General features: G+C 37.4%; 5 protein-coding genes across 7 annotated transcripts; 3 read left to right on the plus strand and 2 right to left on the minus strand.

The window, feature by feature from the left end:
- Nucleotides 1-92: 92 nt before the first annotated feature.
- LOC122413546 (serine-rich adhesin for platelets-like) lies at nucleotides 93-10,482 on the plus strand. The gene is made up of 5 exons (XM_043423972.1): nucleotides 93-900; nucleotides 1,210-1,331; nucleotides 1,754-1,906; nucleotides 2,011-2,441; nucleotides 3,820-10,482. The coding sequence occupies exons 2-5, from the start codon at nucleotides 1,211-1,213 to the stop codon at nucleotides 8,527-8,529; spliced, it is 5,415 nt and encodes a 1,804-aa protein (XP_043279907.1). The 5' UTR covers nucleotides 93-900; nucleotide 1,210; the 3' UTR covers nucleotides 8,530-10,482.
- Nucleotides 10,318-11,967, minus strand: LOC122413554 (COMM domain-containing protein 3). Its single transcript, XM_043423987.1, has 3 exons — nucleotides 11,805-11,967; nucleotides 11,444-11,715; nucleotides 10,318-10,719 (listed from the first exon to the last, which is right to left on the minus strand). Exons 1-3 carry the CDS (start codon nucleotides 11,965-11,967, stop codon nucleotides 10,549-10,551), a joined length of 606 nt encoding a protein of 201 aa, XP_043279922.1. The 3' UTR covers nucleotides 10,318-10,548.
- Nucleotides 11,968-12,064: 97 nt separating this feature from the next.
- Nucleotides 12,065-21,248, plus strand: LOC122413549 (facilitated trehalose transporter Tret1-like). Of its 3 annotated transcripts, none has more exons than XM_043423978.1 (6): nucleotides 12,065-12,202; nucleotides 13,933-14,083; nucleotides 15,366-15,435; nucleotides 17,224-17,407; nucleotides 17,553-18,043; nucleotides 20,140-21,248. In XM_043423978.1, the coding sequence occupies exons 2-6, from the start codon at nucleotides 14,013-14,015 to the stop codon at nucleotides 20,941-20,943; spliced, it is 1,620 nt and encodes a 539-aa protein (XP_043279913.1). In that variant the 5' UTR covers nucleotides 12,065-12,202; nucleotides 13,933-14,012; the 3' UTR covers nucleotides 20,944-21,248. The 3 variants fall into 3 exon arrangements, with proteins under 3 accessions (XP_043279913.1, XP_043279912.1, XP_043279914.1); XM_043423977.1 differs by lacking the exon at nucleotides 12,065-12,202 and adding an exon at nucleotides 12,395-12,533; XM_043423979.1 differs by lacking the exon at nucleotides 12,065-12,202 and adding an exon at nucleotides 15,647-15,714 and having other exon boundaries at nucleotides 14,022-14,083.
- Nucleotides 21,249-22,234: 986 nt separating this feature from the next.
- LOC122413548 (polypeptide N-acetylgalactosaminyltransferase 1-like) lies at nucleotides 22,235-26,606 on the plus strand. Its single transcript, XM_043423974.1, has 9 exons — nucleotides 22,235-22,452; nucleotides 22,662-22,850; nucleotides 22,914-23,080; nucleotides 23,563-23,737; nucleotides 23,849-24,179; nucleotides 24,256-24,441; nucleotides 24,521-24,769; nucleotides 24,944-25,090; nucleotides 25,176-26,606. Exons 1-9 carry the CDS (start codon nucleotides 22,235-22,237, stop codon nucleotides 25,323-25,325), a joined length of 1,812 nt encoding a protein of 603 aa, XP_043279909.1. The 3' UTR covers nucleotides 25,326-26,606.
- LOC122413555 (60S ribosome subunit biogenesis protein NIP7 homolog) lies at nucleotides 25,977-27,578 on the minus strand. The gene is made up of 4 exons (XM_043423988.1): nucleotides 27,398-27,578; nucleotides 27,071-27,296; nucleotides 26,718-26,858; nucleotides 25,977-26,233 (listed from the first exon to the last, which is right to left on the minus strand). Exons 1-4 carry the CDS (start codon nucleotides 27,451-27,453, stop codon nucleotides 26,114-26,116), a joined length of 543 nt encoding a protein of 180 aa, XP_043279923.1. The 5' UTR covers nucleotides 27,454-27,578; the 3' UTR covers nucleotides 25,977-26,113.
- Nucleotides 27,579-27,622: the final 44 nt, after the last annotated feature.

The following is a 27,622-nucleotide window of genomic DNA, read 5'->3' on the forward strand; positions in this document are numbered from 1 at the left end:
TCGAGCAATGTTTTCAGAAAATAGATGTAAGGGGGCGCGCGCGAATACATATATATTAATCACGAATATACACTCACACACGTACACACCACCGCCAAGCTACGTACGATTGTTTATCCGCCATTTTGTTAAGCTGCCGTACGCGCAGTTTTCGACGGCAGACTTGGCCCGAATTTTAACGATGACCGCGGTCTATTGAGAGCGGGTGGTCTTTTAGAGTGTTCGAATTTGTGAGTTTTTAGTAACGCGAAGCCTCCGTAGTCAAATTTTAACCGTGGCGAACGTTTATAGTCTAGTTTTGGTGCAAAAAAAGCGCGAATGAATAAGTTGTGTATTTAGTAGAGGGGGAGTGAGGGAGAAGGTCTCGCGCGACCGATCGAGACATCGGGTGTTCGAGCTAGCGAACGAAACCAGAACGCGAGACAGAGATAGCGTGCGTGAATTTAAGTGAGTGTAAGTGCGAAAGCGAGCGGGCGATGTGATAAGCCAAGAGGCGCTTTTCACGCCTCGCCCCGTCGACGCTCCACCGACATTCTATCTCCTATACCGTCTGTGTATACTCCTTTAACCGTATTTCCAACTTCTTCATATGCTAATAATATTTAGCACACCACTATATTGCAAATATCGTAAAAGAGTTTGTTAACTTTTCTCATACAAGACCATCATCCCGCGCGTACCTTCTTTCCTATCGCTCGTACTTCGTTACTGATAATCAAAATGACAAACTATAAAAATTCAATGTCCTCCTCGAATATTCATCCATTTTAATTCTATCACTTTTTACTATTATTTTATACACTTGTTTGTACTACACACTGGTTTTCGTACCAACGAACAAATGACAACTGCTAAGCCGAAATAAATACAACAGTGGAATAACAAAGCCCACGGTATCACGTAAGTTTGACAACATTTATTTTCATCATTTACCTCTGTTGCACATGGAAAACTAATGAAACTTTGCTGTCAAATACAATTGCTGGAGCTGTTGAGTAACTAAAAATATACAATTAGTCGACATCTCTTCAACGCATTTTTTTATTGTCATAGACATTCAACATTGTATTGTTTTGTTTTACTCCAAAATTATTCTTATCATTAGATGTCAATTGTTCTTATTATTTTGTGTTTATTTTTTTTGTCGCAATGTTGTTACATTCGGCTTCTCTAAAAGTCAACATTGTATTTTATTGCCTGATTTTTCAGAATGTCTGGGCAGAGCGGGGGTCATCGGTTGCGCCTGTCAATGCTGAATGAACAGCTTACGTGTAAACTCTGCGGAGGTTACTTTATCGATGCTACAACAATTATTGAATGTCTGCACTCCTGTGAGTATATCCATTGTCCCTTCAAATTAGATGTTTCTGAAAATGCGTTATTGAAATGCAACATGATTACTGTGAAACTATGATTACTAATAGTATACTTTTTTGTGCCGTTTTGTCCAGAATGTTTTTTTGACATTTCATCAATGTGAATTTGATGTTCTTACTCCTGAAATCGATTGACGATTATTTAAAAAATCTAATCTTGTGCTAGGGAAAAACAACAAAACACTCAAACTAAGAAGGTTTCCAGTCAGTTTGTGCATAAATATAACCATTTGAATTAATTGTCATTTCTAGTTACATATTATTATAATTATTCTAAACATATAACTGAATTTAATCATTTTCCAGATGTAATAACCTCTTATAGAAACTGATTTTTACTACCCATTTGTTAAATTTGTTTTTCCTTTTTTTTCTAGTCTGCAGAAGCTGCATAGTAAAGTATTTGGAGAGCAATAAGTACTGTCCAATATGCGAGGTACAAGTACACAAAAGCAAACCTCTCTTGAATATCAGACCGGATCATACATTACAAGACATAGTCTACAAATTGGTGCCGGCCTGTTACCAAAGTAAGTTAAATATTTAATTGATCAATTTGTTGACGAATTCCTTTTGCTCAATGAACAATTTGTTCACAATTAATGTTTCGTTCTTCTTGACTGAATCGTTGCAGACGAAATGCGATGTCGTCGAGAATTTTATGCGAAAAATCCGGAGGCACTACGGTCGACGACATCGCCGGAGGGACGCGGCGAACCTGTAGAATCCCACATTTATTCTCCCGATGAATCCCTGAGTCTTTCGCTCGAATATTATAATCCTGTTGATCAACCGATTCTAGTTGATACCGGGATAGATGATGCCAAAGAGTCCAGTGGACCTAAAAAGCAACATGACCAGAAAGATCAACAACTTCAACAAAAACCATTACCCAAACGGTATCTTCGCTGTCCAGCTGCTGTTACCGTCTTTCACCTTCAAAAACTCATCAGAGCTAAATATGGCCTTAGCGAGGCTCACAGGGTTGACGTTATGTACAAAGAGGAAACCCTTTGTGACAGTTATACACTGATGGATGTGATGTACATTTATCACTGGAGGCGGGTGAGTACAGATCAACTCAATCTCAATTACACATTGACCACGGCGTTGTTCATATGGAATTTTTCCCTTTCTCTTCAGAGGCCTAAAAGTTTGAGGGATTATTTATATACTTTGAATGAGCTAATCAAGCTTTTTGTTTGGTTAACGAAACTACATTTTCGATATAGTTCCTAGCATGAAAAACTCGGAGATTTTAATCACGATTTCAATCACATTTTTTTCATACAAATTTACAGTAATTAAAAAGATTTAAATTTCTGTTAATTGAAACTCCACTAGAGACTAGTATTTATGCTAATAAAAGTATTCTACAAAAATGACAGTGCTCGATGGTTCACAAAACATCTGATACAATTCAACAGCTTCAGAGACTTAAGATTATGTAAATCTAATGGAAATTGAAAATTCCAACTTTGCCATCTAGTTGTTGAGAAAACAATTAATGAAAATCAAATTTTTTAAGGGTTATACATAGTCTCTTACGGTAGGCACACTTCCTGTGCGACGATTTGAATTTAATGAAATAGGATCCTCCCAACTTTGAAGAGCCAAAAATGAGAATGAGAAAATAGAATGTTTTTAGATATCAATGATGAGGTCTTGAGAAACTCTTGTTACCGGTGAAAATGACTTGGGAATGCAAAAAAAAAACACTTATTTGAGGTTAACGATTAATAACAACATAAACGCTGGAAGGTTTGACGACAACACCATGGTTTCAAAAATAGATATGCATACGCATATAAATAGAAATTGGCTGTTGCGATATTTTGCTTGATAATTTTATTACAAAAGTATTTTAATCACTATCATTATATTAAACATTTATCAATCTCGACAAATAAGTTACACATCATTTGAATAATTGCGAGAATAAATTTTAATCGTTTCTTTGATTATCAAAAGGGCAAAAAAGTTCAGTTGCTTTTTTGAATCTCAACTAAGGCATGATCTTCCTTAACGAACTTTGATATGTCATGAATAAAGTTGTAAATGTTATCAAACACTTTCGTAAACAATTATTAAACGAATGATCAGGCGATATGTTTTCCGTCTCGTATGAAATGAATGGATTGGTTTTCTAAAGCGTTTGGTACTATCGAAACTCGCTGTTTTTCTGACAATTATCTTCAATCCTTTTTCTAAAGGTGACATTGAAAAAATTGTTCAATCGTGTGCGAAGATTCTGTTGAATAATTTCAAAAATTCAAAATTTCGTTGATGTTTACATTGATCTTTAAACTAATTTAGGAAATGAATTATTGAGACGATAAGATAATAATAGTTGCGTTACTTACCATTCGCGAATATCGTCATGCTGCAGTAATTTTATATCAATCATTCATTCGATTTTTATATTGGAATTATTTTATTGCAGAAAGTTCCGCTACATCTGAGTTATCGAATATTCGAATCATCGCCGAAGCGCTTGAAACTTGCTGAGGACAACGAGAATTTTAAGCAATCATTGACGAATGCTGGTATTAAAATGCCGGTTGATCCTCGTGGTGATACCCCGAGTCAGCAGCAACAGCAACAACAGCAGCAGCATACCGGTCCAGGTGTAAAGCGAGAGTGGAAAGAAGTACAATTGAAAATATCGGAAACGGGTGTGATGAGTGTGACGGATATAACGAGTCCGGACTCGAAGAAGAATGCGAAGACTGATAAGAAAGTTGCCAGTGGTTCGTCGACTTCGACGGGGGCGGTGGAGGAGGGAAAAAGACCGGCGGAAGATTCTCTTCCCCTTGAAAATGTTAATAAAAATGACAAATCATTGGTTGAATCGAAAAAAGGAGAGACGGCTAAAGGATCGCCGATTGAAAGCGGCTCAAAAAAGGGAGAAGTAAGATTCGCGACAACAGAAACTAGTAAAGCAGAGGAAAAAAGTGAACCTGCAAAGAAAATATTGCCAGAAAATACGGTATCGAGTCGTTCAAAGTCACCTGGAGAAGTATCGGTGGAGCGAGATTCTGGGAGCTCCGAAAAGAGTATGATAAGAGAAACTCGCTCGAGGAGCGATTTGCGCTTATCGGCAAATTCTCAAGACGCGCAACACGCGGCTCTTTCGGGAGACAAATTAACGCCGAGAGGAGGTACGGAAACTCGGAGAAGCAAAGTATTGTCGATGGAAACTTGCGGAGCAAGTGGTAGCACCGGTGCGTCGGAAAAATCTAGCTCAGTAGCAACGAAAGGAAGTTCGGAACGTGTAGCGGCGACGACGGAAGAGGAGAAAACGGATAACCGATCTCAGCCACGGGCTTTGACGACAAATAATAATCTTATCAACTCGAGAACCGCAACGACGAGTAACGAGGACGTAATCACTTCAAAACAAGCGAACAATAATAAAAATTTGAAGAATCAAGGAACGAAAAATTCACAACAGCAACAAACATCAGCAGGTTCGAAAATCGACGCGTTGAGCGCGAAGCTCCAATTTCAACCTAAAATCGGGGAAGTCAATAATACATACTCGAAAAAAGCACTCAAAGAAAAGAGAAGCATCCTCGATAAAGTATTGAAGAAATCATCGACGCAGGCATCGGTGTCGCCGTCGACTTCCGCCACGGCCTCCGTTACCGGATCTTTGTCCTCGTTCTCTTCATCAACATCCTCTTCGTCCTCTTCTTCGTCGTCCTCCTCCTCTATGTCGATCGAAAGCTCCATGACGGTTAAAACGTTGGGAAAGGCCGTTGGAGATACGAGTTCGTTGAAAACGCGATTGAACACGAGTGGCTTGACGGTGACCACCAGTGGAAGCAGCACGGGAAAACAGCTTCGTATCGAGTCGAACCCGTCAGTGGGGAGTTCAGCAACGAGTCAAATAATGAATTGTCTTGGCGGAGTAACGACGATATCTTCAACGCCTACGACAAATCCCTCGTCATCGGTCTCTATATCGGTAACTACGGTTCCGAGATCGAGTGATAATTCACAGACAAATATGACCAATCGAAGAGGGATTATGACGCAGAGTATGGAAAATAGCGAAGAAGAAAACATCAGTGCCGGAAGTATGACGGGATCTAGCGATCAGAGGCAATCGCTACAGGGCAATTCACCGAGCGGAAATCAAAATTTAGCCAAGAATTGTTACGGCCGCCGAGATAATCAGAATTTGCCGATTCCCAGCAGCGAATCTCTTGCTTCAATTGGTCTCAATGTTTCGACCTCGATGCAAACGCCGACCTCGACGTTCCCGTACACCGTACAAGATCTCGTTAACTCAGGAATCTTGAAAAACTCACCAGGAGCAACTAAAGTTTCAGGTTTGACGATACAAAAGACAACGGGCGGTAATTACGGCAATTCCCAACAACAGCAACTAATATCAAACAGTTCAGGATCTTTGGTATCATCTTCTTCTCTGAGTCATCAAGTTTGTTCGAGCGTTGGCGGAACTCCTTTTAATCTTCATACACCTTCGATGAGTATTTATTCGATACCGACCTCGATGTCGTCGTCATCACCCTCAACGACTTTGTTACCCTCCTCCTTAATGACGACAACGGCAACGACGACGACGACGACGACAACGATGACAATGACGATGACAACAGCCGCGACGACGACAACAACGATGAGCACGACAACTACTTCGAGCACGAGCGCACCGACGATGGCAACCGCGACGAAAAACAGTCCCGGTGGACAAATCGGCAGTTCGTCCTTGTTTTTAAACACCTCCGCCCAAAACAAAGGATCGAGCATTACGGGACAACAGATTGGAGGAACATTACCAAAGAGCAACAATTTGGAGATTACAAGCATTTATTCCTCGGTGCCACCTTGTCCCGACGCAATCCCGATATCATTAATGAAGCCTGCCGTTCGAAAACACGAAGTGATTGCAAAGGGTACTAACGTAAACGAGATATGCGCGAAAATTGGTGAAAACTCAAAGGAGAAAAACAAAGCCGAATCGGCTGCGAGAAGTCGTCCGGAAATACCAGATTTGTTGGAAATCGGCAAGAAAACGCTTCAATCATCGTCGTTGTCATTGAGCGAGAGCGGGCCTACCAAACACATACCGAACATACCAAACGTACCGATTTACACGCCGAGTAACGTGGCCGCCTCTTCCGCGAACACAAAAATCTCATACTCGAGCAAAGACAGTCCTATGTCAAAATTGTCATCGTCAAGCTCGTTGAGCTCGGTGATGCAATCGGTTTCGCTCCAAGTGACTAAAACCAGTGGTATTGGCGGAGGTAAAAAGTCATCGATGTCAATGGGATACAAAACGCTCAGGGATCCTCCAAAATCTTGGAATCCAACTCTAACGAAAAATAATTACGTCGCGATGAAAAATCAAGCTAAAGAATCGTTACTCAGCTCTCAACAATCTCAGCAATCGGCAATGTTGAATCTTCAACAGCAGCAGCAGCAACAACAACAGCAACAACAACAACAACAACAACAACAAGATTCAGTCGGCGGCAATGGAAAATCGTCAAGTATAAAGCCGGCAAAACGGCACAACAGAAACGTCCTTCGATTTTTGGGCAACCCTGCCTCCGGAGTGAAACCACTTTATGGCGTAACCGATGGTAAAGGTGGAGAGAGCAAAGATCACGGGACTATAGCAACAAGTGGAGCAGCGACCGGAACAAGTGGGAAAAATTCTTCCCTCAGTATGACCAAGGTTGATCCAAAGACCCTGTCGCCGATAGTCTCGTCTTCGAATTCCCCCATCGTTTCACCACCTCCGTATTCTCCAGGTGCTCGAGGCACGTGCTATCAAACGACACCATTTTCACGGGAAATATGCGTTAGTCGAGGTGGCGGTGGTTCACCTATATCGACCAATCCTTTTATTCCATCGCCAACCCCGAACACCAATCCACGTTTAATCTATTCTCATTTCCCATCGCCCTTCCCCGACGCCTCTAGATTCCCGAATCCATTAATACGATCACCGATCGGCATACCGCCACCCAGTGCCTTTCACAACAGTCTGCCACCCACGATAAATAAAATTTATCAAAGAACAAGTTATATGCCACAAACGACTGGAGTTTATTCTCAGCAGCAACAACAGCAGCAGCAGCAACAACAACAGCAACAGCAGCAACAACAAATTTCACAACCTCCTACCATTCAGAGAATTCCGGCGAGCAGCGGAATCGCGTCTTCCTCACCGTCTCCGAAATCACCGAAAAAATCAAATAGCCCCGGGGCCAGCTTTGCTCTTGCGAAATCTGAAATGCCGTCTTCCATCGGCATGGCAAGCGGAGGAGGAGGAGGAGGAGGACATTGCGATAATAAAAATGTTATTCTCCTCGGAAGCAAAACCACGGTGGAAGCGAATGCTTTTAATTTGACGAAAAATGCCGCATTATCGCCTTCCCAACAACAGCTGCAGCAGCAGCAGCAGCAGCAGCAACAACAGAATACCAGCAACTATGAGAAAATTCCGTGCAGTTTAAATGAAGGCGGCGACAAAAGTGGGCCGAAACAGCAAAATACAACGACAGCGAGCCAGGGTAAACGCGAACCGAGTTTAGGAAAAACGAAGGATCAAGAAACAGAGAGACAGAGGAGAACATCGAGTGACAACGAGAAAGGAAAACTCCGTGATGACACAACTGACGAAGGATCTAATGTCAAGAGAAACGAGGATCAAAAATCGACCGCTGATGCAAATCTTTCGAAAGTAGTTAGCGATAACGAAAAAAACAGAGAAGATTCTAAAGAAAAACGAGAGGCTGATGCTTCAACGAAAGGAACAGATAAAAGTGGAACAAAAGTAAACGGCGACGTGAACGCAGACAACAAATCGCTATCGAATCTCGCTAAAAATCAACAAGAATCTATAGCGAGGAACGAGAGCAGCAAAGAGTCGAGAACTTCCGATCGTGGAAAAACGAACTTTCCTCATGATTCCAAAGAGTCCGAGGTCAAAACGACGCAATCACCAATATCAATATCAGATAACCCCGTCGAAAAAAACGAAGGTACGAAAGATTCCACAGAGTCAAAATCTGAGGAGCATCAGCACATTAGCAAAAGTGTCGATCAGATACAGGGAAAAACGAATAAAACGACGAACGCCGAATCTCAGAGAAGCAAGGCTGAATCGTAATCGCTATGAATGAACTCGGGCTTCATTAATTTCCCTCTCTCACTTTTCAGCCTCGTTCAGTGTTAAGCCTCCGGACAATTTATATTTCAATATTTTTAGTGACAGAAAAAAACGGGCTAGTGACAAATCGCCGCTCGTTTCGAGTTGACTAGAATAAAACGAAAAAAATCGAACTTGATAAAAACAAAAACAAAGATAAAATAAGCCGAGTTCAGATACAAGGGAACTCTCGAAGAGTACATTGAATCGTGAGCGAAATGAGACTATATAAAATATACATAGAATAATACGGTAATCACCGAACGGAGTGGAGGGCATGTGCGTGCGGAGAGTGGTAGAAAAGCGCCCAATCTTTCATAATCGTTGTTCGATCTGTTGCAAAATAACTTTATACTTGAACGAGGTGGAAAATAAGTAATAGAAGATCGACGCGTGTTAACATATTATTATTAACGAGTATGCGTGATCGACGAATCGTTTATTCTCTCGGACAAACCGAATAGTGCAATCGTGACGATCTTCAATGATTCAGAAGACGAAACTTGAAACGAGAAGAGAAAAATAAACAATGGAATGGTTCATGAATTTCGAAATTTTACGAAATTCCAGGAGGTGTGTGTGCGTGTAAATTACTGTAAATAGCAATCCGAATTACTTTTCACTTTTTCCTCCTTTCCATGTCTCACATGGTTTATTCATCGTTCTCAAAACTGTAGTCCTATAAGTTCCTCGTAGATTTCTGTCCTCGTCATCAATTGATTGTTATTACTGTTAATTTTATTATTTATCTATGAGACAGAATCGCTCTTTGAGAGTCATTTTACGAATCCCAGGTTCCGTTTCAACCGCCGTAAACGAATCTTTCATCTTTGCTCTCGTTCGTACCTTTTTTTTGTTTACATTGTTTTCTTCGTTAAGGAACACTAGACAAAAATCAAACGATAAGGATTCAATTCCAGCGTTCGGAATTCGTCTCCCTTTTCGCTAAAACGCCTGTAATTAATTAATCATCGTCGTTAATCGAATGATCATCGATATTAAAACGGAAGCAATTCACTGAGCTCGAACGCAGTGTAAAACTTTGAATGTAAATTATACAAAGCAAATTAGTAATACGACGATTCACGAAAAGAATTTTCACAAAAAACATGCGGGCCAATTTTCTAGGTTCGTTACTATCCGCGCAAATTTTTACTATGTCCAACGAATCGAAGAAATAATTTACATCCCCGCACGCACATACAGCATCGAATATATTTTTTTTTTCGTTTTGTCGCCGGAAACAAAATTTACAAATAAGACAGAAGAAAACTTGTTTTTTTTTTTCAACTTTTTTTCTAGAACGGAGTGGTTATTCTCGGTGGATTATTTGTACATAGTGTATCATGGTTAAAAAAGCTCTCTATATATATATATATATAGAGCTTTTATAAATATTATTAATAATAATATAATTATAAATATTTAACGCGATAAGAAAAAGAATTGGTAAGCCGATAGATCTTTACATTTCTCACGCAGTTTTTAGGCTACTCCCTTTGCTTTGAATCATGGCGAAGGGAAATAAAAAATAAAGAGTGATGAGGGGCGAAATAAGTAAAATTCGCTGAGAAAATACACTCACCTCCGTACGTACGAAATACACACAAACACATACACATCCACACACACACACACAGATGCGCACGCGCGCTAAGGTGTGTGAAATCACGATTTACAGATAACTTACTCGAACATCAATAAACTCAAACACCAGAACAAAAAGAAATATCAATTTTTAGACGAATATTTGGCTGACAGGAGGGCGGAGAATAATGTATTTTTAATCAGTTATTATATATAAATATATATATATAAATAAATATATATTAATAATTATATCGATATCTTTACGTGGAATTAGGCGATGTTTTTTGCTCTTTCATGCAACAAATATAACTGAATGCACCTGTACGCGAATGGTTTTTCAAATTCAATCCTTCGTCCCTCTTGCCCTCTATTCAATTACGTATCTTCTTTTCAAGCACTGCCGATTTTTTCGACGTGTCTCACAGCCTCCTTTAATTTGTAAACCAAATCTTGCAGCTCCTGTATCGTACAAGCAAACTGTACGTCATCGAGTTTGCCATGCTTTTTCGTTACCAAACGTACATTGTACAGACACTCTCCCATCAAGTTGTTTGTACTCGACTGAAAAATAATCATTCTTTTATTGCCTCGTTTTTTTCATTACTTCAATATTATTTATCGTTATGAAACTTGTGTACACGGTGGTATACTTTTATATCACTGTCTTCAAAGAAAAAAGACGTTCTAAAATACTTTTTCTTATCATATAATCAAGGTTACAATTATTTTGCTATCGACGTTTTGGATTAACGTATTTTTAGTACCCTTTTTAAAAGACTCTAAGATAGAGTAGGTTCGAATGTTATCAAGTATAATATTACCAAATTTTCTCTCTGCCCCCTTGAAGGCTTTTCTTATCTTGGAAATATTTTCAAATCAACTGCGGTCTTACTGTACGACTTCTCGCTTCCTAAATATTACTTGAAAAATTTACAGTTTTGCGGAACATTGCTTTGTGTACTTGGAAAAAAAATTAGGGATATTCTTTCAACTGAAAGTTAAACTCTTGAGTAGCGAACGACTTGAATATTTTCCATGAATTTCTCCATTTTTCTCCACAATCGGGGAAGATTTGCAAAAATTTTCAAAAATGCAGCGGAACTCTTTCCAAGTTTTCCTCGAATGCTTGTCATCGGAGCGCTATCGCATCCTCTCCATAATCAATATTTGAAAAATATTTGGCTTAGTTTCATGTGAACATTTTGATAAGAAAAGATAGAGAGGGTTTTTTTTCTTATTCTAGCTTCTTTAACAGTGATCCGAGCAAAAAATAGTCTTAGTTTACCTTGACACAATAATCCAAGCGCCAGTCAACATCAACAATGCATGGGAGACCATCGCCAATTTGTGACAATTGAGCAACTATGAAATCCCTGTATTTCTCATAATACTCGCTTAGCTTTTCAGCTCTGTGGCCAAAAATTTTGGCAGTGTGAAGAAAAGTTGAAAAATTTTCAGAATCAAGTTTGTGTCTGGCTGCTTCAACAAATAGACTCGATAAATCAGCATATGCGGATTTGATCACATCGGGCTTGGATCCGTAGATGTTCTCGATATCTGCATAAAAAATAACCATTAAAAATGAACATAACCTTGAAACGTCAAATTTTTCGTATTTAATTCCGGTTCCATTGTTGAATGCTCACTTTTGCCATCAATTTTACGAAGTAAATTAGTACAGACAATTTCTAAAAGTTGCAGGAAAATCTCGTCGCTTATTAAATTGGGATCTTGTACATTCTCCAGGCCCCTTATCGTTGTTTTTGACAGTTCCATTTCTCCCTCGTGATTCTCACTTCGTTGCCTCATCAAATATTGCCGCCATGTTTCAGCATGTCACATATATGTCGCTCATTCGAGACGCACGGTCGTACACGATAGAGTGATTTTCCTACTATTTTTTCTTAAAGAATGTAGAAGAATATTTTGTACGTACATCATATGAGTGTACATTTCTTACATGCTTTTTCACGCAGATTCATTATTAACCGTGTTCTCATAACCGGTAAATGTTCTTGATAATGCAGCAAGATAAGCAGGCAAGGTATTTTCCGTTGATAAGAGCTATTTCGGATTCTTTTCTTGAACAGCGCTTGCGGGCAGATCCTAATGGCTGCACGAAAACGTGTATACATGGTGCTTTAACATTTTTTTTTCAATTATCAACGTTCAGCGGAGAATATTAACCGATCACAAATAGTCGTGCAGCATACACATATGGGAGCGTTTCGATGCATGAAATTTATACATTTTCCGCACTTATAAAATAATTTATCGAAATAGACATACAAGGATTATTAAAATCGTGTTTGGATGGTAAAACATTCGATGCAACGCGTCACCGCGAGCTTCTACGCATGTGCACAGGAAAACACGTGAGCATAAATAATCTTGTTTTAACTTTTGCCTCGTCATTTGAAGCCGCTCCTTATACAGGTGATCATCATTATCTGTCATTATCATCAATATAACGATGAATCGGCGAAACACGATTGATCGCGCTCTACTTATTGTCGTCCTTTTTACTCGCTTATATGTCGCACCATATTTCTCCCTGCATCATGTGCTGTTTTCAAAAAAATATCAATAACTTGAAGAATATGTTTAAGGAGTAGTTTCTAAACAAGTGTGTTGATGAAAAGTTTACTGAAAATTATTACTATGAATATATAATAAAAATGGAGAGTTATTGGTTATTTGAAAGAAAACATGTCACCCAAAATGGGCTGCTTATTCAAATTTTAAACCGTTGTCGCTTGAATTCGATGCCTTGTACAGCGACAAGGATGTCATACGATTGATGATTCTTCGCGATAAGATTATATCGTACTTGCGGAGAGGGACATTGAACTATAATTTTAATCAAGGCATTGAACTCAACAAGACATGGAACTCGAACAGTAATTCCTTGGGACATATAAAAACTATTGATCTCCGATAGACGAGCAATAGGACGAATCGAATTTTGTGTAGGAAAATGGATGAAATTTTTAAATAAGTGCTGAGAAATTCCTACTACTTTGAAAAAATAACGAAATCGGTTCTCTCTCTATAATAACTTATGTGGCCACTGGATTCACACGTTGGGTCCATTTGACCTGTCGGCGCGAAAAAGATCGAATTAATTAACTTTTACTATTTTACGATGTGTTTTTTTTTTACAAAACAAACACACCCAAAGATTCTGCACACACATCGAAAGCGTTCCAAAGAATTTCCTGCAAATCTTTATTTCTTACATTACATTTTTTTATTTTAATTAAAAAATAGTATTTACCAAATTCGGAGAAATTTTCATAAGATTTTGTTCGAAAATACCCGCGGACGTTTTAAACGTCTTCGTTTAAAACGTTTCCGCGCCGAAACGGCCGGCGCCGAAACCGTTTTGAATACGTGTGTACCATAAAAATATTGAAAAATCTCAAACTGAGAGATTGGAAAAATGACTGAATGTTATACCGTTGAAAAAGTGACGATTCTAATGAAAAAATGAAAGGTGATAATTTGAAGCGCTTTTATTGAAGCGATAAGAGAAATAAAATAATGCTAAAATACTCTGGAGTAGAGATAATCAACCCAAAAAATGGAGTACACGTGAAAAAATAATTCGCTTTGTCAACGCGGGGTTAACAATTTTTTTCATTCGACTACGAATTTATAAGTTGGATAACCGATCATTTTCAATCATTGATTGAAAAAGATGAATGGATTTGCAAAAAATTTCAAGTTTTAATGTCAGCGATATAAGTAAAATTGGAAATTTAATTTTTCAAGTGCCCTTCCGAAAGCGCATCGTCTTGAAGTAATAAAAAAAAAATCTGGCAAGTTCCGTCGTCGCAAAAATCAGCTGAAAAATGGAAAAACGATGGAGAAAAAAAAGCGAAGGGGACGAGATTACGGAAACAACAGAAGAGATAGAACTGAGGTACGTCACATATTTTATTCTCACTAGGGTCCCGCGCGCGCAAGCGCGCGCTTGTCTTTAATTGTTTCAAAACTTTTTAAATAAAAATATTACTCAGGACTATTGTTTCGAATAGTTCATTGCAAAAATCACGGTAACTGTACGCTCGAATAGTAATTGCGTAAGATCACTCTTACTAAATGACTCCATCGCTTCACTCTTATGTCGCTAAATAATAAATTTATCTGACACATCGACAACCAATCAAAGTACGTCTATAGCAGGATCAAAAATAACTCGCACTTCGAGGTTTCGTGACAACGCTTCTTTTATGAAAGGACTTGTTCTAAAGCACAATTCGAATCGAATATCTTTATCTTTCCTATTTTTCGCCTCACAATGAAATCGGTAGAATTTGTTGGAAATTCGCGCACGTGTCTTGCGTGAAAAATCTTCGAAGGCCGTTAAACTAATTGTTTATTGTTTAAAAAAATGTCAGCACTTAACGGTTAAGAGGCTGACCCTGAAAATTGAATGCTAAGGATAGTGATTCTAGCTAGAAAAAAGTCCGGTCATGCGGTAGCCACGAGAGTAAATGTAAGTCCCAATGACACAAGAGCAACGACAATGATTCGTACGTATTTAGCATTGGATGAAAAGGAAGCACACGCGACCATGGACGACGTGTATCCATAAATATAGTTCGTTGTTATTGACCTTGCACGTACCGGCCGCGAGCACTTAAGTAATTATAAAATCTGTGCTAATGTCTCCAGTGTCTATTTCGTGCGTGTCGCATTCGTAAAAAACGTTATTTGACCACATTTAGAGCACGTTTAAGAATACGAAAATGTTAAATTCCTCAACGGTTTAACCACGCAGCAAGGGTAAAACAGAAAGAAAATAGTGAACTAGAGAGAGAGAGAGTTTTGAGAGATCGAACAACGGGAAGGGAACGTGTCGCGGTCTTCGGGATGAATCTGCAAAGAGCAGAGAAAGGGGGAGGGGACTGACGACGAGAAATAGTCAATGGGGGCATTGTATACGAAACTATACGCGCAAATATTCATATTCGCAGTTTATCAGTTTCAGGCCTTCGATTAGACGTTTGTAAATACGCTTGAGGTGTATATTTTGATTTAACGATGAACGAAAGTCACAATTTGAGAAATGTCGATAAAAGTGTTTCGCTTTGACCTTGCACAATCGTCGCGTCTTCCGTAAACACACTATTGACACGGAGTCGACACGCACAAAAACTTCGCAGAACAATGCTTTCGCCAATAAGAAAATGGTTTTTCAGTAATTTTTTGCCGGACACATTGAAAAGAGGAAACATCGCTGAGCCCACGTGGAAGGATACCGTCAATCAAGTAAGTTCGAACTCTTCGTATTTGTACAAGCCATCATTAAATGTCTAGACTCAAACGTTAAAGAAATAGACTTTATGACCAGCTCGCATTGCTCATAAATCGCTGTCAATTGGCACCAATTCTTGAACTTCCCGTTATTAAATCCGAGATTCAATTGATACGATTTTGTTTTGCAATCACGTGGCGTCCTCTACAACGTTCTGTGAAAAAGAAAAAAAATCGAAGATGGCGCAATACGACTATTCTCGTTCTGCATCGATCGATAAGAGATTCGAAGAGGTTGTAAAACTTTTTTGAAATTTAAAGTAGTTCGACCGTTCGATGAAGTACGGCAAAGCTCCACTTTTTTGCGGTAAATGAAAGTTTAAGGTCCCCTGATACCGATAAGCACAGTTCCGAGGCCTCTTACGGGGCAAAATTTTCAAATGTTTCATTTACAATTATGAGTCTTCATAAGACGGTACCTTACGGGAGAACTCACAATAATATTGTGAAAAAGTTGTACGGTCTTCGAGCTTCGGAAAAGTTTCCATCGTGAAAAAAATTCATCACAGATTCAGTTTCTTTTTTAAAAAAAACCATTACCTTACGGGACTTTTAGGAAAGAAAACATGAAAAAGCTTCAGTTTTTGACGCGTCGAAAGCGGATGTCAGTCATTACGTTGGACTGCTGGTAACAGCTGATTGAACTTCGGACAAATTCGGGAATCGCGGGAATTTTATTAAATTTATTTTTGAGACTGGCTCACGTGCTTTCATTCGTCTAGTAGCTTCGCTTTTTTTTTAACGAATTGACTATTTTTTTCTCCGTGTGATTACACCAATATAAACTTTCTTTCGCACAATAAAAATGTTCCCTAGTCAAGTTGAGGTACAAATTTTATCTTTTATGATATTTGTAAAACATTTTATTACATTCTTGTTATAAAATATCCTCAATGTAAGTGTTTATCAATTTTATTAATAATTTAGACTTGAATTTAATCAACATAAAGTTGTTGTTTGCTATTCATAGAACGGCCAAACTACTTGAAATCTGGAGATACTAGAGCTAAGGACTTACCTCGTGTTGAATCGTTTTAAGGAGGGTGGCTACATTCGTCAAAATGATAAGAAATTGATCAAATTTGGTGATAATGTTCTTCAACATCAAGTGCGAAGTCACAATTTTTTTATGACGCTGAAGTTTCCAACGTTGGAGTCCAACGAAATGATCTAAAAAAACTCTCAAATAATTCCAGTAAATCTCCAATTTTGTTCCCTGCCGAATTTCCAATTCGTAATTTTTTAAGCAACATCAATCATTCGTAATATAATAAAATAATGAATTATAAATTTTTTTTTCGTTCATTTCGTTGAACTCCGCAACGTTGCTAACTTCAGCGTCGTATTTTTTTCAAAATTTTCTTCTGCTTAGTTATCGAGTAATTACGCATTAAAGCAGATTTCTTATGCCCGGAATGTATACCTATATATATGGAAACACTATGCTTATACACGTGAACTTTAGTGATCAATTACTCGATAACTGTACAGAAGAAAAATCTTAAAAAATTTGTATCAACAAGTTCGGCACTAAAGAATATGTTCACCAAATTTAATTAAATTCTTATAATTTTGAAATTTTTTATGTATTCAACATGGTTTAGCATGGCAACATTGTATCGTCGCTAGCCACCCTCCTTAAAATACACGATGATCGTATAGGGTAGAACATTTTTATCGCTTGTTTTGCAGTGCTCGTGTGCAATATTGGTATTTAATTTTGACGACTCTGTTTGTCCGTAGGTATTAGCGAGTTGCATAGTCCATTGCATAGTTATTCAAGCCGGTGTTAACATGGCTTACAGCACAATCCTCATCGGAGGTTTACAGGCCGAGAATGACGTGAAAAATTTAACAAATAATGCGAGCAACGTGAATCCGGATGGGCAGCAAATAATAATCGATAAAAATGACGAATCTTGGATAGGTGAGCCAATTATCGCCAATATTTATTGGTTCTTGTGATACATCCTTTATTCGTTGCATAGAAAATTGTATTTTTATTCACTTTTTTCTGTATGCATTGATGAAAAAATGAAAAAAAAAAAAAAAAATGAAAAAAAAATGAGAAGCGAGTCTCGTGACGATCACATTACCGATTGGTTCCCTCATGGCTGGGCCGTTTATGGACAAGTTTGGCCGCAAAACAATGTGCATTGCTCTTTGCGTACCGACGATGATATCGTGGATCGTGTTGATCGTCTCGCGTTCACTGATGATGATCTATGTGGCGCGGTGCCTCGCCGGTATGAGCGCTGGATTAACGAGCGTTGGGCTCGTCTACGTAATCGAAATAACTCATCCCCGGATACGGGCAATGCTTCTCTGCTTGAATTCCGTTTTCGTCTCCCTCGGAATTCTACTCGCATGTTTTTTTGCACTTTGGCTCGAATGGCGCCAAGTTGCGATGCTCTTTCTCGCCCTCAACTTTATCATCTTTTTCGCTCTGTTCGTCGTCCCCGAAAGCCCCTATTGGCTCCTCTGTTTCGCTCACGGATCTCAAGATCCCAAGCGAATAGCCAGGGCAGAAAAAAGTCTGCGATGGTTCAATCCACAAACTTGGGTGAGTTTTTTTAATCTCTATTTTTTTCACACGTTCATTGACACTTATCAAAAGTTTTCCTCGTCTATATGTCCTACGGTTTACGCAGAGTTTCACAAAAATTTGATAATTTCGCCATTTGTCTGAATCAAAAAATGTGTTTTTCGAAACAATAGCTGTATCGATTTGGTTTTGAAAATAGGGTATTTTACACCGTGTAAAAAAAATATATATAAAAATGCATGATTATGATAGATTTCGTAATGAGTAAACGAGAAACGTCAATATTTATTCATAATAATGCAATGTAATAGCGTTCTCGAACAATTTTGAAACTTTTTTCAATGTCTTTCCCGATGTGGCGTTGTCTCTAAAATTCCTAAATTGATCAGAAAATTAGGCCACATTGGGAAAAAAAAAAAAAAAAAAATGAAAACCGCTCTGTTGATATTCGAATAGATTTATTTCAATGTTTATATACCAGGGTGCGTCATTTTCGGGCAACTTTTTTTTTGCCCATTGTGCCCGAAAGTCTTTAGTTAATGTCCAAAAACGAAGGCTCGCGAAAAGGTACCGTTGTCAGACAAATTTAGCAGTTACGAATCGAAATTGAAAGTTTCCTATTTGGTTAGCATGGAAACAACAATTGTTCTGATTATTATTGGTACCACTATGCTAATTTTTATATTTTCCGGATGGGTGTTCGTGAGAGACTTGATATTCTATAATAAAGTTCATTGAAACATGTCCGTAACTTCAATAATATTCTCTTCATCATTACTAAAAGTGAATTTTATATGAAATTTTCCACTTAAACGGTTGTGACGCCCAAGTTGTTAAGGAGGGTCGATCGCGACGATAGAATGTTGCCATGCTAAACCATGTTAAAAATATTAAGAATTTCGAAATGATAAGAATTTAATAAAATTTGGTAAATGTATTTTTTAAAAATATATAAGACAATATAAATTTTTTTAGATTTTTCTACCACATAGCTCTCAAGTAATTGAACACTAAAGTTCACGTGTGTAAGCATAGAGTTTACATATATACAGTAGTTATACATCTCGTGCATAAGAAGTTCGATTTAACGCTCAATTATGCGATAACCATGTGGTAAAAGAATTTGAAAAAATTGTATTTGTATACTTGATGCCAAAGAATGTTATCACCAAATGTCACTGAGACACTATGCATTCAATCCTTTCCGAGTTAAAGAGAGGTGAAGTAAATTTCGCGTATGATTTTTCGTCTGGTTGAAACAATTTCCATTTTTTAGCATATGGTCTGTAAACTTTATTGAATATTTGCGAAAAAAAATGTAATTTGCAGGTTCCAATTGAAACTCCAGATCAACAATGCAAAATGACAAACTCCTAGTATATACCTTTGCTAACATATCTTGTTCCAATGTCAAAAGTCTGTATTATTTTCTTTGCTGTAAAAAAATCGTAAGAAAGTCCCCCTTAAAATGAACAATCATAAAAAACTCCACCGAAAACTCCGCTGTTTTTTTTTTTTCTATATTTAGAACAATGTTCTGGTTACAGGTTTTAATATTGTTAAAATGAAATAACGTAGATAACGATTTTAAGTGCGTGGATGTTGACAGTGAGTTTCAAAATTGTTTGAGAACGCTATTCGCAAAGAAAATTAATAATATCGTATAAAATAACCTTTTTCTAACGGTTATTATGAAAATTTTCGCCTATTTTTTCCTGAGTATGACTTTCATACACCTCTTGAACGTGTACAATTTTCATTCAAATCGATGATCAGCTATTTTTGAAAAAAAAAAAAAAAAAATTTTCTTCTATTTTCCCGCCTTATTCGAAAACCGTACGTGTCTGGGGCCGATTCACTATGCTTATCGTCCTAGGGCCTTTTATACAAAAAAAAAAACTACTTGCATATTCAGCGAATTATCAGACGATTATTATTTTCAATTTGTTTTATATTGTCTTCCCTGAGTGTGATAAATAGTTTTACTAAACCATTTAAATAATTATATTTCATTTTGTAACAATGATTTTTTCACTTGCTTCTTCAGCAGGAGCAATAAATGTGACAAAATAATTCATGGTTGGTATTTGTTGTTTTCTCTTAATTGAATACAGATGTACGAGCAGGAATACGCCCGAATAAAAGAAACGTCGCGAAGTAATGACATCGGCGAGGAGGAATCGAGTGGATGGGGTAAATTTTTTCTCACGCGTTTCAAGTACTACTCGAGAGAGATGGCGAAACCGACAATTTACAAGCCGATGATGATGCTTTTCGTTATCCTGCTTATGCAACAATTGTCAGGAGCTTACGTCGTCATATTTTACGCGATTTCGGTATTCAAAGAGATCGGTGGTACTTTTGGTGATAATTTAGACGAATACGGAGCGCTGTTACTTCTTGGAATAATCCGATTTATCATGAGCATCTTAACAGCTCATTTGAGTCGTACGATCGGGCGACGTACTCTTTGTATCGCCAGTGGCCTTGGCATGTCATTCGCCATGTTTTTCTCCGCGATGCTCGTCTACTTGACGTTCGCTCCGAGCGACGCGAGCGCCGACAACTCTGTTACGAGTTTGTTGTCACAACAAAAGTGGTTGTTGCTCGTCGTCGTTTTGTTCTACGTTTGCATGAGCACGCTGGGCTTCGTTGTGATTCCTTGGACTCTCATTGGTGAATTATTGCCCATATCGTTTCGCGGTATCGGCGGTGGAATTATGATTTCTTACACTTACGTCGTCATGTTCGCGGTGGTAAAAAGTTATCCTCACGCCCTTTACGCAGTCGGACCACAAAACGTATTTTTTTTCTTCAGTCTCATGTCTCTACTGGGAACGGGCTATATTTACTTATTCTTGCCGGAAACTCTCGGCAAAAGCCTAAAACAGATCGAACATTATTTCGCATCGCAATAAATCTGAACTAACCTTCCAAGTAAAGTCAAAATACACCAGTATATAATTCAACGCCGAACGAATTATCACTATACTTTCGTATTGAACGCCACGGAATGGCTCATTCCACGTACTTGAACACAACTAAAACTGGCTTCGTTACGTGATTTCCCAACTTATTCACTCATCTAAACTCTAGTCTCATCTACGCGTCTTAAATAATCATGTATTCAACTTTAACTTTATATTTTATAATATATTAGTCACTATCAAATAGTGTACAATATTTTCTATTGTATATGTGAATAAATATTTTCGTATGAAAACCCATGACACAAAAGCTCATTTGCATCATCACGTAATATCCGTTGCGCTTTGAAGACTCGTTGGTTCAGTACGTTCGAGATTCTCACTATTCTATATTATAGTGATATCGCAACTCCCGAAAGTGCAGAATAGTGCAGAAAGTTCGGCCAACGCGAACAGACCTATTAAAAGCCGGTATTTTTCATTGTTTACGTCAAAGAACTATGAATTAGTACGAACAAGGGTTTCGTTGATGGTAGTAAAGGACATATACGACATATCACATCGAGAATATTTTCCATCGAAACAAGAAAGTCATTTTGATTTAATAATTGTATAGGAATCAGATATAAAAAGTGCTCGAAATACAGTGATATTAATCTAAAAAAAAATCATTATTATGGTTCCAGAAGAGAACGGAAATAAAAAATCCTGATGAATAATACTAAAATTGAAAAATAGTATGCGGTAAAGCTTTTTGATAGAACGGTATATAATTTTGTAAAAGGTGATGAGCCATCGGTCGGTAATAATCCTGTTACACACGGTTTATTCCGAGTAGTTTGATATTTGAAGAAAAGTTATACGCTATTCTCATTTTATCATAGAATAAGCTGTAACTTTTTTTTCGAAAAATCAAAGATGTCATCCGAGGGTAAACTGTGTACGTAACCACTTTTATGTAAGCTATGTATCTCTGCACTCACGTATAACTGCGGTAGATCACCTCAAAAGAAACAGAGCTCATCGATTAGATTTTAAAAATTGTATTTTATGCTGTCCTTCCGGTTGAAATGATGATTTTTTACGGAACATGCGTCAAACTGGTTGTGGCTGGTTTTACGAGCTTTCACCTAACCTGTTGCATATCACACGCACAATGAAGTGAGTGCGAGAGAGAGAGAGAGAGAACACCCGACAGCTGTCCGTACACGTATACATAACGAAATACCGAAACTCCGCGTCTTGATAATGGAGATCTTATTATGAGGAAATTGGCAAAACTATGATTTCTCGCCGACGAAGACAAATCGTCAAATTGACGGTATGCATGATCTATGTGATCGGTGTACTTGTTATTCTCAAAGGAATTATGAGAGTGTCCGATAGTTTTGTATTCGATACCAGTGTTACCGATGTTCATATAGAAATAGCGGGAAATCGTGAAGATGACAGACCCTCTAACGATTTTCAAAGCAGATGGAACAGAGAAAAAACAGAAAGGTAAGGTTAAGTGTTTTTTTCACAACATTTGGTGATAGTTTGAAATCTGCACTTCAGGAATCCTGCTATTGTTGACAAAGTGAGAAAAAAACATCGATTAATGAAAAAAATGATAATTGTAAGAGAAACCTGAAATAATAATTTAAAATTTTTCTCAGATGTTATCCAAGCAGAACTAACAATTTGTTTTTTCTTTTGTTTTTCTTAAGATTCGAAAAATGGATATTAGAATGGGAAAAAAATATTGTTCCCTCGCTGGGGGAAGGAGGGAAACCAGCTAAACTTCCAGAAGAGGAGCAGGAGAATGCACAAAAAATAATGGCAACGAAAGCTCTCAATGTTTTACTTTCCGACAAAATTCCACTGGACAGAAAACTCGAAGATCCAAGAGCTCCTGCGTAAGTTGACTCCATCATTGTCATTGTTTCCTATAGTTGATATACTTTTTATTTATTTTACAGATGTAGAAATATCATTTATGATTATTCACTGCCAAGTGCCAGCGTAATTATCATTTTTCACAACGAACCCTGGAGCGTTCTCCTCAGAACCATCCGCAGTGTATTAAACGGTTCTCCGGCAAGGCTTCTCAAGGAAATTATTCTTGTGGATGACCACAGTGACGAAGGTTTACTGAATTTTTTCTATTCCCTCAGCTACGTACGGATTCTAAATAATTACTGCTCACTTTTCCATGAAAATGATATTGAATAATAATGTCGAACGTGTGTTAATAAAAGTATTTATAAAACACATATATCTAAATACCATTTCAAAAGCAAAATCATAAGGTTTTGAAAGTTGAAAAAAAATTCATGAAATTATTTTCCATCGGGTTTTTGGGATGTAACGTTGAGTATAATTGTATCATCAAATTTATCATTACAGTGAAGAAAGTTTCGTTTTTGCAGTTGTTATTAAGATTCAATTTCGTATTACTTTTTAAATTCTCGAGCAACAACGGTATGAAAAAATATAAAAAAAAATAATTTTCTCATTGTGATTTTTTTATTTTAATCTAGGTTTTGACAGAATTTCAATTACTTTCCACTCTCTATAGGCGTTGCTTCGATCTGGTATTTTTTTCAAAAACTCTATTATATGTTATAGAGGAACTTGGAGAGAAATTGGACTATTATCTAGCAACTCGTTTTCCGAAAAAAGTGAGACTAATTCGATCACCACAGCGATTTGGACTGATCCGGGCGAGGCTGTTAGGTTCGAAAAATGCGAAAGGAGATGTTTTAATTTTCCTGGATGCTCATTGCGAGGTTGCAGTTCACTGGTATGATTCTCATGTCGTATTGTTTTCATATTTAATCTCAACTATAATTTTCAGGAGAGAAAAAATACAAAGGACCTCGATCGAATGTTTCAATTGTATTGAAATGTTTAGGTTGGAGCCACTCTTGCAGAGAATAAAAGAAAAACCGAACGCTGTCGTAATGCCCATTATCGATAACATATCGGAGGACACGCTAGAATATCTCCAAGACAATGACACCGGATCATTTCAAGTTGGCGGCTTTACGTGGTCCGGTCACTTTACATGGATCAATATTCAAGAAAAAGATTTGAGATCTCGAGCAACTAGCGTTTCGCCTGTAAATTCGCCAACTATGGCTGGAGGTCTTTTCGCTATTGGTAGATTGTATTTTTGGAAATTAGGGAGCTACGATGATCAGATGGACGGTTGGGGAGGAGAAAATCTCGAAATGTCGTTTAGAGTGCGTTAACTTACGAGTTAATAATGATTTTCGTAATTTTTCAACTGTTCAATAACGAGTTCTTTTTTCTTTCAAGATTTGGCAGTGCGGTGGTGTGCTCGAAGCGATTCCCTGCTCACGGGTTGGTCACATTTTTCGAAATTTTCATCCGTACAAATTCCCCGATGATAAAGATACCCATGGAATAAATACGGCGCGTCTCGTTTACGTTTGGATGGACGATTACAAGAGATTATTTTTCTTTTACCGCGAGGAATTCAAGGTTTGATACGAAATCCGTCTCATTATCGGTTTATTTATCATAATCTAACCAAGGTGACCACTTTTACAAACAATTATAGCATAACACAACGGCTATAGGAGATTTGACGGAGCGAATTAAACTGCGAAAAAAATTGAAATGCAAAAGTTTCAAATGGTACCTCGATAATGTGTATCCGGAAAAGTTTATCCCCGATGAAAACATCGTCGCTTATGGTCGCGTTATGCTGAAAAACCGAAATCTCTGCCTCGATAATTTACAAAGGGACGAGGATAAACCGTACATTATCGGGCTCTACAGTTGTCACAATAAAATTTTTCCCAGTCAGGTCAGCAACAATAGGACCAATTCATTACTCCAACATAAGCGCGATATTTCTTTTTTTCATTTCAACTTGTAGAACTTGTATGCACTGTTGATTTTTCATTTGCACATCATGAAGTTTTTGTAATTTAAAAAATAATTCGGGGTTATCATTATTTATGAATTTTTCACAAAACAGTTTTTTTCTCTGAGTCATTATGGAGAGCTTAGAAGGGAACAAACGTGTGCGGTAATAAATACCATAGATGAAGACAGTCCACGTCCGAAAGTCCAAATGGTTGATTGTCAGTACCAAGGAGACGAAGCGAAATGGACATTGACCGAAGTCAGTAAATGTTTCATTCATTTAGAAAAAGCGTATTTCGAACCATATTTTGCATACCCAAGTTAAAAATTTTGATATTTTATAGGAAGGAAAACTTGTTCACGTAGCAACGGGGCTCTGTTTGGATGGGACGAAGATTAAAAGTGGAGGTGACTTAGTCGCGAGCATGTGTTCCGATCGAGCGTCCGATCAATTTTGGCAATTCGATTTTTACGGTGGCATTACGCCGAGATAATGTACTTCCGTATTGATCTTTGCAAAATTGTACTTAAACTGTGACCTGATTACAGTTTCCGAGACTGCGACCCATTCCTTAAATGCCTTCAACAATTTTTCGGTAAAGAAAAAAGGCAGCGGTATTTTACGGTGGAAACATACCGAGATTAACCTCTATCGATATTTTTTATAATCCAGTGATTGTTAGAACGTCTTCCTAAAGTGATTATTGTTTTACATTACGATACGTGTGTGCCTATTATTGCACGGCGTGAAGTTAGCGCTCGAGCGTATAGCGAGGGTGCTAAACGCCGTGCTATAATAGAGCAGCTTATTCACGAGTATCGTATACTATTTTATAGCCCGCATGACATAAACCCGCATTTTAGCCACGCTTTTGCGTTTAGGTTTAGGTCATGCGGTGCTATAAAAAATATTTCTTGCTCGATATAACTAGTTCATTCTGAGCTCGCAATTCATATTTTTGATACTATTTATCGAGTGCTCCGTTGTACACGATTGTTACTTAATCTCGTTAAGTTTGATAAAAGAAAAAAAAATGATTAATGAATTATTGAATACCGAATTATCGATCGTTGATGATACCATATATACTTTTGGACTATACGATAGTTCTTATGTATGGCGTTCCGGGTTTGTGATTTTATCATTTTTAATCAACGTTATTAATTTTTATTGTAAAATATTATTTTATATTTACTTACAAATGAACATCTTTAGTTGCGCTCTTCTTGAAATGTTCAAAACAACTTAAACAACGTGGTGATTCTATTTTATTTACTACTTCTAAAGTAATGTGTCCTCGGATCTGATATATTCGCCTATATCAGCCTGATGAAAACATACCGTTGACATTGGATCTGCATGCTTACAGTCGGCTGTACTTTTAGCAGCTACTCCAAAACCCTGCAATATTGAAGACAATAAAAATCAATTTGCTCAATAATTCAATAAATATTGTAAATGAGTACAGTGAAAACAAAAAGTCATTGATTCAATCTCATTTGATATTACTGAGAAACTTTTATTCATTCAATTACAGTTTTATCAATCGGATTAAATGTCAAGTTCGATGTTTGATTGAACCAATGAAGAACAATGATTTTTTCACTTAGTGCTCCAAAATTCGAATACAGTTTTAGAAACTGTATTTGGCTTTATGAAAATTTTTAAAACACAAAGCAATCAAAAATTTAATCATAATAGACAATACCTTTTATAAATGGTTATAAATTATGTAGAATAATTAAAAGCTAATAAAACAAAGTTTCATTAAAAATGTTGTATTTTGTATTCAATTTTTCAAAGTACTACTTTTGTTTTCAATTCATTTGAACAGCTCTAAAATGTTGAATAACAAAATGTAGTGAAAATTCTTTTTCTGACTTACCAATGGAATATCGTTCATGGAAAAAACAACTACACCTTGGTACTGGGGGGTACTTTCTGTTATTCTTCCCAGTCCAGCTTTACTGACATGGTGGCCATACAGAAACTGTTGTTCGGCCGATGGTTTGAGCCAAACTTTGAACTGCAAGGGATTAATGGTGTTTCAACTAGTTTAGTATAAACTTTTACATTTTCCGAATTTAACTGAAAGCATAACTATTCAGAATAAATTGCATCCCAGAACGGAAACACAATTTGGCAGTGGAATATTTAAAAAATCTTGTATACCGAAGATTGTATTATTTCTAGAAACTCGTAGAAAAATGATAGAAAATAAACTCATTCATATTTCACCTGAGCATAAGGCGCCAAATAATGAAGCGCAGTTATATGAAGTCTAAATTTCCCCGATTTCGTGAATTTGCCAAAGCAAGTACCAAAGCTCATGAGATGATCCGGCGCGACTGTGCTTGCAAGAGCAAGTATTTTTTCCGACACATAATATACTCTGTCCTTTTTCTCACGAAAGCAGAAAGTTCCATCAGGTCGATCAACCAATACTTTTACATTGTCTCCGATACTGCGGTAATAGAAGTAATCATTGAAAAAAAATCGTAAACACTGCACATGTCAAGTAATACGTAACCTCAAAAAGGAGTAAATAACATGTAGAAAACTCACTATTTCGCTAATTTTTCAAATACTAATTTTGTTCGTTCCTCAGAAAGTCGTCTCATCTTATATATACGATAATTTAAATGATTCCACGTTTATATTTTATCATTCGTCAATGAGATACGCGAGGAAAACACACGTGCTTAGACTGTTTGTAGTGATAGCGACAGGGGTATGGCGCATATTACCCACCATGCATATTCTCCATTGAAGTTTTGCATTGGCATCACT

This window comes from Venturia canescens, chromosome 7, assembly GCF_019457755.1.
Source record: "Venturia canescens isolate UGA chromosome 7, ASM1945775v1, whole genome shotgun sequence".
Lineage (NCBI taxonomy): Eukaryota > Metazoa > Arthropoda > Insecta > Hymenoptera > Ichneumonidae > Venturia > Venturia canescens.

What these genes read in the sequence shown, in the direction of transcription:
- LOC122413555 (XM_043423988.1), bottom strand. Translation starts at nt 27,453, where the DNA reads ATGAGACGACTTTCTGAGGAACGAACAAAATTAGTATTTGAAAAATTA. An exon ending in TTTGAAAAATTAGCGAAATA is followed by an intron (nt 27,297 to 27,397) that starts GTGAGTTTTCTA and finishes CTATTACCGCAG; the next exon opens with TATCGGAGACAATGTAAAAG. An exon ending in ATTTGGCGCCTTATGCTCAG is followed by an intron (nt 26,859 to 27,070) that starts GTGAAATATGAA and finishes AATCCCTTGCAG; the next exon opens with TTCAAAGTTTGGCTCAAACC.
- LOC122413546 (XM_043423972.1), top strand. Translation starts at nt 1,211, where the DNA reads ATGTCTGGGCAGAGCGGGGGTCATCGGTTGCGCCTGTCAATGCTGAAT. An exon ending in TATTGAATGTCTGCACTCCT is followed by an intron (nt 1,332 to 1,753) that starts GTGAGTATATCC and finishes TTTTTTTTCTAG; the next exon opens with TCTGCAGAAGCTGCATAGTA. An exon ending in GGTGCCGGCCTGTTACCAAA is followed by an intron (nt 1,907 to 2,010) that starts GTAAGTTAAATA and finishes GAATCGTTGCAG; the next exon opens with ACGAAATGCGATGTCGTCGA.
- LOC122413554 (XM_043423987.1), bottom strand. Translation starts at nt 11,967, where the DNA reads ATGAGGCAACGAAGTGAGAATCACGAGGGAGAAATGGAACTGTCAAAA. An exon ending in TCGTAAAATTGATGGCAAAA is followed by an intron (nt 11,716 to 11,804) that starts GTGAGCATTCAA and finishes TTTTTTATGCAG; the next exon opens with ATATCGAGAACATCTACGGA. An exon ending in GCTTGGATTATTGTGTCAAG is followed by an intron (nt 10,720 to 11,443) that starts GTAAACTAAGAC and finishes ATTATTTTTCAG; the next exon opens with TCGAGTACAAACAACTTGAT.
- LOC122413548 (XM_043423974.1), top strand. Translation starts at nt 22,235, where the DNA reads ATGATTTCTCGCCGACGAAGACAAATCGTCAAATTGACGGTATGCATG. An exon ending in GAAGATCCAAGAGCTCCTGC is followed by an intron (nt 22,851 to 22,913) that starts GTAAGTTGACTC and finishes TTTATTTTACAG; the next exon opens with ATGTAGAAATATCATTTATG. An exon ending in ATCTCGAAATGTCGTTTAGA is followed by an intron (nt 24,180 to 24,255) that starts GTGCGTTAACTT and finishes TTTTCTTTCAAG; the next exon opens with ATTTGGCAGTGCGGTGGTGT.
- LOC122413549 (XM_043423978.1), top strand. Translation starts at nt 14,013, where the DNA reads ATGGAAAAACGATGGAGAAAAAAAAGCGAAGGGGACGAGATTACGGAA. An exon ending in AAATGACGAATCTTGGATAG is followed by an intron (nt 17,408 to 17,552) that starts GTGAGCCAATTA and finishes AAAAATGAGAAG; the next exon opens with CGAGTCTCGTGACGATCACA. An exon ending in GGTTCAATCCACAAACTTGG is followed by an intron (nt 18,044 to 20,139) that starts GTGAGTTTTTTT and finishes AATTGAATACAG; the next exon opens with ATGTACGAGCAGGAATACGC.